We start from the raw sequence: 9,490 nt of genomic DNA, 5'->3' as shown, positions 1-9,490 counted from the left end.
ACACCTCTTGCACGACGCCGTCAACGTGACCCGCTTCGAGGAGGTCCCTGCCCTACTTCAGGTTAGCTCCTCGGAGAAACTATACTCTGTTCCAGAAGTTCCGTGCAGCAGAGCCAAGGCTACACGACCCTCGAGCGCAGGTTGTTGCGAAGCGAGATGTAGTGCCCCATATACGTAGCCCGTTGTTTGTCCTCATGACTTTTGCAAGCGGTCTCGTCGGAGGATTTTTACTTGAAGGCTTCTCTGCGTGTTGTAGCTGTGATTTGTATGACGATTTTGTCGCATTTTCTGTATAAAACAATTTTTGTGGCTCCATGATACTGAAGAAAGAGTTCCTGCCTGTACGTGTTATAACATGCAAATGACAAAAGAAATAACGCTGTTGTGGCTCGTATGTGTTATGTTTTTACTTATAAAGTACGAAGGAATGGTACGACACTGTCTAAACTTTTATGAGTAGTCCGTACAGCCCGAGCGTCCACAGCGCCGCGGAGGACCCAGTCTTTGGTTGTGATTAGTCCGCGGTGGCAGATTTGGTCACTCCTTAGTCAAAATGGCGGCGCCTGGTTCACCTGTGCGATATCGTTCCCGGATCAGATTTTACGACACGGGAGCGAAGAAGTTGGCTCTAAATGTGTTCGGGACAGTGCGTAAGGAGGGCGGCAGAAATGCAAGCATGAGCTCTCTCATCAAGAGAACGGCTGCGTACACCAACGTCAGCGAGCGTGCGCTGTACAAGTGGGTAGCGGAGCACGATAAGCACGGCGAGGTACTTTCACCCAAGACGCTGTCTCGCGGTGGCAGGGGCCGCGATCGAGAGCAGCTGCTGGACGACTTCGACCTTGGTGTGTTGCGCAGAGTCATGCACGGTTTCTATAAACGGCGGGAAATTCCGACGGTGCGCGAGCTCGCGGCATACTTCAAAGATGACTCGCTGCCGTCCGTGTCCGCGACAACCATACACAGGATGCTGCTCCAGGTAGGCTTCCGCTTTAAGAAGCGTTCCCGAAATTCACTCCTGATCGAGGCCACTCACATCATCCAGTGGCGACGCAAGTACTTGCGCCAAATTAAGGAGGTTCGACGCCAGGGACGACCCATCTTCTACACTGATGAAACCTGGGTGAACGCAGGGCACACTGTGAGCCGTGGGTGGGTCGACGAGACCATTAGGTCCGCTGAGCACGCCAAGAAAGCCAACCTGACGACAGGCCCGCCAAACCCCAGTGGTAAGGGAGGGCGCCTCATTATTACTCACTGTGGCAACGAGGACGGCTTCATCACAGCTGCCGGTGAAGTATTTCGAGCCAGAAAGGGAACAGGCGACTATCATGATGAAATGGACGGCGCCCACTACGAAAAGTGGTTTAAAGAAAAACTACTGCCGAATTTGCCGCCACAAAGTGCCATTGTGCTTGATAATGCACCTTATCATTCTGTGAAGCTTGATAAGGTACCCCGTATGGGTACGTTGAAAAAAGACATTCAGGCCTGGCTCTCTCTGAAGGGTGTGACCTGGAGCAGTGACCTGGTGAAGGCAGAACTGATAAAGCTTGTTCAAACCGTAAGTACGGAGGGTAATAGGTATCGCATTGACTGCATTGCTGCCGATGCTGGTCACACTGTCATACGCTTGCCGCCGTACCACTGTGAGCTCAACCCGATTGACCTCGTGTGGAGTGATGTTAAAGGTTATGTTGCAAAAGCCAATACACACGTCAAGATGGAAGGCCTCGATGCTCTTGTTTGGAAAGGTATAGATCAAGTCACTGCACAAAAATGGAAAAATTACGTGAGCCACGTAATAGAAGCGGAGGATGACATGATGAAGATTGATCACATCATTGATGATGTCATTGATGACAACCAACGAGTCGTAGTGACCTTGGATGATGACACGACGAGCAGCGATGAAAGCAGCTTGAATGAAGATGATGATCAGCCTCTTCGTTGACTGGTTCCTGAGGACAGTTCCACAAATGTAATATCGCGGTCACCTGCTTATCAGACATATCACTTGCAACAGCTTTGGCAACTGTCACCGTGGAGCCTTGCACATAACCGTCCAAAAGCCGTCACGGTGTTTTACTGCCATTGAATGCCACAACAGCAACTGTTGAAAACTTACTCGCCGAAGTGTCAGGCAATCTGGTGCTCCCTACATCGAAGCCCATTCTTGTCACCACTGCATTTTTCGTGTGTCGCATTGCACTTGAAATACATCACTCATCTGTGCTCATATGCACCATTTTCCCAGCGACACCATGCCACTGTTGCCTTCGCGGCAATATTTTGAGGACTTTGTGTGCTCCCACTCACGACTGCCGTGCCCATCGCCGGCTACAGCTACAGCTCCCAGTGCTGTGTGTTTTAATGCCATCGATGCCGAAATGTCAACTTCAAAGCTGAAGCATCGAAGTGCAGACAGTTTTGTGCTATTTACCTGAAAGCCATCTCTGTCACCCCTGTGTTCTTCGTGTGTCGTACGGTTGCTGTGCCCCATGGCGGCTACAGCTACAGCTCCCAGTGCTGTGTGTTTTAATGCCATCAATGCCATAGTGGCAACTTCAAAGCTGAAGCGTCGAAGTGCAGACAGTGTTGTGCTATTTACCTGAAAGCCATTTCGTGTCACCCCTGTGTTCTTCGTGTGTCGTACGGTTGCTGTGCCCCATGGCGGCTACAGCTACAGCTCCCAGTGCTGTGTGTTTTAATGCCATCAATCCTGTAGTGGGAACTTCAAAGCTGAAGCATCGAAGTGCAGAGCGGCAACTTTAAAGCTGAAGTGTCGAAGTGCAGACAGTGTTTTGCCCTTTACTTGAAAGCCATCTCTTGTCGCCCCTGTGTTTTTCATGTGTCATATGGTTGCTGTTCATTTCGTGTATCATACGTCAGAAGCAGTTTATCATCGGGTTGCACTTCCTTCTTCGGTTTAAGGGACACATCCGCAGATCATGCTTTCATCGAATGCTGTCTTTATGTGCGGAACACATGCATCCTCCAGTGTTGAAAAGCAAGAGCACAGTTTATGAGAAATACAGACAATATGCTTTAGCCTGCTCATCATTAGAACTGCGGGATGGCTGGTTTGAAGCAAGCTGACCGCTGTTGTTTTGCCTGCTCTTGTCCTTACAATCACTCTTCTCAGGACTTTCCAGTTCGACTGAAAGGAGCTTGCTTAGGCTGTCAGGAGACAAACAATGAGCAGCGATGTCCTTATTGGTAATGCTCTCGACATATGGGATCCATGTATGATGGTAGTGAACTGCAACATGCCGAGGTAATTCCTTAACAATGATGTCGCAGTGCTTGAATGAGAAGACGACCTTTTCACACCAAGTAACTCCAGGTTTTAGATGTGGAGCAGTGCATTGTCACAGGGTTGTAAGAGAGCTCTTGCATCACCTGATCAATGAATAGGAATGGGTTTCGAAAGTATTCGTGCTCCTGGCGTGTCTTACCCCCAAAGCATTTCTGGAGCACGTCTATCTACGAACAATAGCGCTTATCACAATATAACTTTGGGATGTTAAGATGGGTCACGTGTACTACTGAGCACCGATCTAATGTCATGAACGTTTTACTTTCTTATTCTTCCATCCAAGAAAACTGCATAAGTAGCATAGCAGAGCCCTTCTTGACTGCATGCAGCTTCAAGTTCCCTTCCGTCACGTGCCTCGTGATTCAACAATAATCAGTTAACAGCTCATGTGTCCATTCACTCGTTGTGTCTTGCATCTTTTGCTTCGTAATTGCTCAGTTCACTGGGCACTGTCCCTGGAATGTACTGTGGAGTGCTGCAAGGTTCAGTCCTCGAACACCCTCTTGTTTTTATTTTTTAATTGGTGACCTTCCTTCATGTATGTGGTCATCCATGCAACTTTTTCCAATGGCTGCACGCTTGCTAAGCACCATTACCATAATGAACAAGTTGTGCCTTCATATGGAGGGTGCCTCTTGTGCACATCCTACAAGGAAACAAGATTGCAGCTTCATTACTTGTATTTTTACCATTCTTATGAAACGACCTTACTGTACAAGTGTGCAAGCTCAGTCGAGTTGCTTTTGGATCATGACTGCGTACTTACATCATTTTTCAACCAAGGTAATATTTGAATGTATTTTGGTCTGTTTTTAGTGATCCATACCTTCCTTTGCATTGTGTTCACTGCTTGTGACTACATGTCTTGTCAATGTTAAAGTTGCCGTGTTCTACCATGTGTATCCTTCTAAATGTTATTGCTTTTACTTAATTCAGTCTGAACTTCATTTCTTCTAATGTAGGCCACCTTCATGCATTATTGTAGCAGGGGCCTTAAAGGATGCATAAATAATGGTGATAAGAACATGTTGGCATCACATCGATTCATATTGACATGTCCACATGCTGATGCTAAGTGACCCAAGTTGATAGCAGAGGTCGTATAAAAAGATATAAAAGCTCTTGGGACAATGTATCCTGGCGTGTCTTACATTCACACTTACGAAATGGCAAAGCCATATGTGTTCAACAAGCTGCGTTAGACACAATATTAATGAGACCCATTAGGCGATGATGCCAAGGAAGGCATAGGGGATGTTAATAAAAGTAATTGCAATGTTAAATGTAAAGAAAGGACAGTGGACGAAAAGATAACTTGCCACCGGCGGGGACCGAACCTGCGATCTTCGAATAATGCGTCCGATGCTCTACCACTAAGCTACGGTGGCGGTCATCCCCCCGTCCACTTTTTTAGGGGGTATATATGTGTGGAACCCTTTTTTTTCTGCCTGTTTGGTGTCACGCAGGACGTGATCCTATTACAAGCTGGCAGCTGACCAATTATCCCTTGCATACTACCTAAAGGCACCAAGTCTGCCAGAACGAGACCCTTGCTATGAATGAGGAAAGAAGTGTAAATTTAAGGGCTCATTTTCTTTGTTGTTTGCTAGTGACTTTTAAAGATGAAAACTTTGTAGACGATGCAGATGGTGTGACTGGAGTAATGTTTAGTTGAGAATAAGTAGGATGGCCTCTGGGTGCTCATGTCTTTCTGAGGTGGAAGAATAACTGAACTAAGTGGAACTTCGTGCGCAGTGCCACTACCACAGGGCATGAGTGAACCTTGAGTGTGAAACAGCGAGTAAAAGTGGGACAATAATGTACGACACACAGGCGTAGCACTGGCACAGTTTAAATAAGCAGTGCCATTTCCGTGATGTTGCATGTTCGTTATTTGCTGTTTATTGCTGGTTAAGCGATAATGAAGACTCACTTGTTAGTTAGAGCTGCATCTGTGTTCTACTTTGTTGTCCTATTTTTTCATGATGTTTCACACTAGGATGTACAGCAAATAGCTCGTACAATCAGTAAACCTTGAATTGTGCTTGGTCTGACGGTCAGTGTTCTGGGAATCAAGCCTTCCTCTGAATGCTTGATTGTTGACAAGTTTGTATTTTGTCAATGAAAGAATCTTCTTGTTTTACCTAATAGTCGAGTGATGTAGCCCATTCAAGCACATTGTCCACATATGTGAACACTACTCCTTTGTGCATGTTCGCTCGAAAAGTTGCCGCGAAAGAAGAAGAAACACTGAGATGTGATTAACTTAACCGATTTGTTGTCAGTGTGCTGTCATTTTGCTTTACCGTGCGGAGTGTTCCTGCAGAAAAGTTTTTCGAAGGCATTACCATATTTGGCGAGTTACTTCACGTGTTACATTCTGGAAGCGACGCAAAAAATACAATCTTCGTTGGCTCACAGTGAATACAACCAGTTACAAATCGCACACATACTTCATCTTACTTGTGATTATTTTTATGACAAAGTAGGGCATGAGTGACTTCACAGTAAACTCACAATTAATTATGGATCGGTACAATTTTGCGATCTTGCAATCTGCAGGTAGGGCTGACGTCGAAAGTGACTTACTTTCTGCAAGTCGCTTTCGACGTCCGACCTACCTGCATATTGGAGGATCGGAAAAATTGTACCGATCCATAAGTCAGGAGACACTAATGTACCATCCAACCACAGACCAATTTCCCTTACCAGCACATCATGTAAAATTTTGGGCACATTGTTCTCAAGAACTTAACCACATATTTCGAAGAAAACATTCTGGTAGATGTTCGACATGGTTTTAGAAGAGGCTTATCGACAGGCACTCGGCTTACAGAGGTTGTTCATGATCTCGCATTAGGTATTAACAACCATAATCAAGCAGACGCACTTCTATTAGACTTCAGTAAAGCATTTGACTGTGTGTGCCATACCAAACTAATTGCCAAAATTAGTGCTGTGATTGGTGACGGTCCCATCACTGCATGCATAAAGAGCTTTTTATCTGATCGATCCCAATTTGTCATTATCGAAAACATCTCATCTGCTCCTGTGCCGGTGACTTCAGGCATCCCACAGGGCTCAGTAATGGGCCCGCTGTTATTTTTTATTTTCATCGATTACATATCAACGCGCATTGATTGTAACGTTAAACTCTTCGCAGACGGTTGTATAATATATCAGGAAATACACAACAGTGAAGACCACATTTTACTCAATAGCACTCTTAACGAAAATAACCGATTGGTGTGACAGGTGCCAAATGAGCCTTAATACAAAAAAATACAGTCTGCATGACAGTAGCACGGAAAAAGTACCCGTCACTGTTTTCCTACGAACTCAACGGTCACCTCATAACCAGAGTACAACAGCACCAGGACCTCGGTATAACAACATCTGACCTTAACTAGACGTCGCACATCAACAATGCCACTTCTAGCGCACTAAAAAAACGTTTTTTCTTAAAAGGTGTCTGCAACTGGCACCAACTAACGTCTAACGTTTAGCTTATACCACATTTATTAGACCTGTTCTGAAATATGCCAACGTCGTATGGTCTCCGCACACTAAAACTCATACATATAAATTGGAAAACGTTCAGAGAAAGGCCACTAGATTTATTCATAAAAAATATCGGCGCAGTGACTCACTTACTTTTCTACTAACAAAGTCGGGGATCTCAACCCTAGCCATTCGAGCAAAGCGAGCTCGTCTAAAATTTCTTCAAATATTACACAAACGAGTAAAATTAGACGCTACAAAGTACATCACCTTTCATCAATCCCGTATTGCCCGCCATAATCATCAATACACACTAAATGAGTTCTTTCGCCGTAATGGTACCTTTCGGTTTTCTTTTTTTCCTGCGTGTTGTCCATGAGTGGAATAACCTAGATGTATCGATTATTAACACTGTATCACAGTCCGATTTTGTTAAGTTATTGGAAGATGTCATAAATAGTTAGAAAGATCCCAGGCAGCACAGCACATTGGTCCAATATTGTTTATACGTGGGCAAACGATGGCCCAATGATGGCCCATACAAACCACTATGAAACCAATGTTGGCAAGCCAGCCTACAAGGATGCCAATAATGGTCCATCTTTGCCAGCCAACATACAATATTGGTCGTGCTATTCTTTGAGGTTGGCAACAACGGCCCATGGTTCCCGATGTAAATACGATATTGGCAGAACCAGGCCGTATGGATGGCAATATTGGGCCAGCTTATCCGTTGGTAAAACAATATTGGTTAAGTAATGGCAGTAGATTGGATATATTGTCCAGTCAATCTGACTGGTTAAACAATATTGGACGGCCAATGCTACGCGCCGGACAATATTGTCCAGACTTACACGTTGTCGCTCCAATGTCTTAAACACTGGCAAGCATATGCATGATTAATCGGCAAGAATGTTTTTTCCCCTTTTACCATCACTGAGGGAAGGTTAGCCCGAATCGAGCCACCGCCTGCATGCACGTTATTATGAAAATCACTTTGTCCGGCATCCAGCGCACCTCAAAGAAGATTTCTGGTTACTTATCACCATAGGCGTGCGCAGGGTTCCCCATTAGGGGGGGCAAAGGTTCGTCGCAGCGTCCCCCACCCTACTAAGAGGTTCGTCCGAATTAACCGGGTTGCGGACAGGTATGGCCGAATTAACGAGAGTACGTGTGATGCCGTTAAACAATAAACATGCTTGCAGGGACCAGAGAACGCGTCCTAATTATCCGACTTTCCGAATTAATAAGTGTGGAATTAACGAGCTTTTACTGTATAAAGATGGCAAAAACAGTCCATCGTTGTCAGCCAACAAACAAAACTGCAAATTCCAATCTATAAGAAAGGGAACAATGGCGCACACAGGGTCTTGATTTTTAGGTTGGCATTTAGTGTGGCACAAAATATATGCAAAATAGTTGGACAAAATTCGTTTTACAGATGTTGAGCAATGTAAAATAAGTACCAAGTTCTCAACTGAGTTTTGCGCGCTGTTGGAAATACATCTATGAGAAAGGAAACACAAAACAAAATCTCACTTTGCAATGCTTGTTGAAAGTTAACGTTAATTGTGTGATACAGCCAGCGTATACATCGCAACTGTATAAAAACAACCAAAAAACCCTACTTTTACATTGATTGAAGCTGTACATAGCGTTGACGAGTTAATGGAGTAGAATAGAAGTCATCTGCTTCGCAATGGGCCTCTGCGCTGGTGCGCCTTCTGCGCACCGCACACGCACCGAAATTATTCTCACGGCTTTATTAGCGGCAAACAATCAAAACATTTCATGTGACTTCAACCACGCTGTGTATTTTCGTGTTTGCTACACGACTGGTTGGATTACAGGATTATAACTTCTTTGTGTGCGCGCTACAGCGACGTGCTGTCCAAGACTACGGTATCGCCCGCGGAATCTTTAAATGATCGATGAGTTATGTTTGCACTTTCAACGCTTCACACAACCAGACGTGTTCACTTTGAATAAATGTTCTCGGTGATCGGGAGGCCGGAGAACCAGCGCGGCGCCATGTTTTGCTTCGGAATTTCACGTCCTCTCCTCGCGGCAGTGGGGCAGCGCGGTGGTCGCTGGTCATAAAACACTTGTCACTTGACGGCTGCTCCGCCCACGACGGTTCGCTTTCAATGCCTGTGAAAACGAGGGGGGGGGGTTGAGGGAGATGGCGGGAGACGACGGCACCTCGGAAGATGCGTACGCGTTTCGGCCCCTTCTGGCCGGCGGCTATTCTTCGTCAGTCAGTGGCGGTTACTTTCCCTCGTTCGGGCTCCCAGCATCGGCGGGCGCCCGCCCCTCAGTATTCAGTCGAGAGTCGTGGGGAAAAAATGGAGTAGGATACCGAGACAGGATGCCACGATTCTACGGATACCGAGATTCGACGGCGATGCCACAGTGAGAAGGCAGCTGCCCTGTTCTTCATCGGACCTGACTGTTTTGACTTTTGAAGAGCGATCCGCAGATGAGCGCCGATGTGTTCTGACAACTCGCAAACTTTCCGCCGGATTTTTGTGTTCGTATCGCGTTCAGTAAGTCGTTTTTCTCCTTCGTCGCATGTTACTTTCCGTGTTGTTTGTAAGTGAAATGTGTGCTGCGTTTATTATTGTCAACATTACCGCGTAAGTTTTTTTTAAATTAGCTAGTTTGTGAATA

General features: G+C 45.6%; 1 protein-coding gene across 1 annotated transcript; it reads left to right on the top strand.

Moving 5' to 3' along the window:
- Nucleotides 1–676: 676 nt before the first annotated feature.
- LOC119403514 (uncharacterized) lies at nucleotides 677–1,954 on the top strand. The gene has a single exon (XM_037670445.1). The coding sequence runs from the start codon at nucleotides 677–679 to the stop codon at nucleotides 1,952–1,954; it is 1,278 nt and encodes a 425-aa protein (XP_037526373.1).
- The last annotated feature ends 7,536 nt before the right edge of the window (nucleotides 1,955–9,490 follow it).

The sequence above is a fragment of the Rhipicephalus sanguineus genome, chromosome 8 (genome assembly GCF_013339695.2).
Source record: "Rhipicephalus sanguineus isolate Rsan-2018 chromosome 8, BIME_Rsan_1.4, whole genome shotgun sequence".
NCBI classification, from domain to species: domain Eukaryota; kingdom Metazoa; phylum Arthropoda; class Arachnida; order Ixodida; family Ixodidae; genus Rhipicephalus; species Rhipicephalus sanguineus.
This window is presented reverse-complemented; position numbering and strand designations above follow the sequence as displayed.

Coding starts and splice junctions, on each gene's coding strand:
- LOC119403514 (XM_037670445.1), top strand. CDS start 677: ATGAGCTCTCTCATCAAGAGAACGGCTGCGTACACCAACGTCAGCGAG.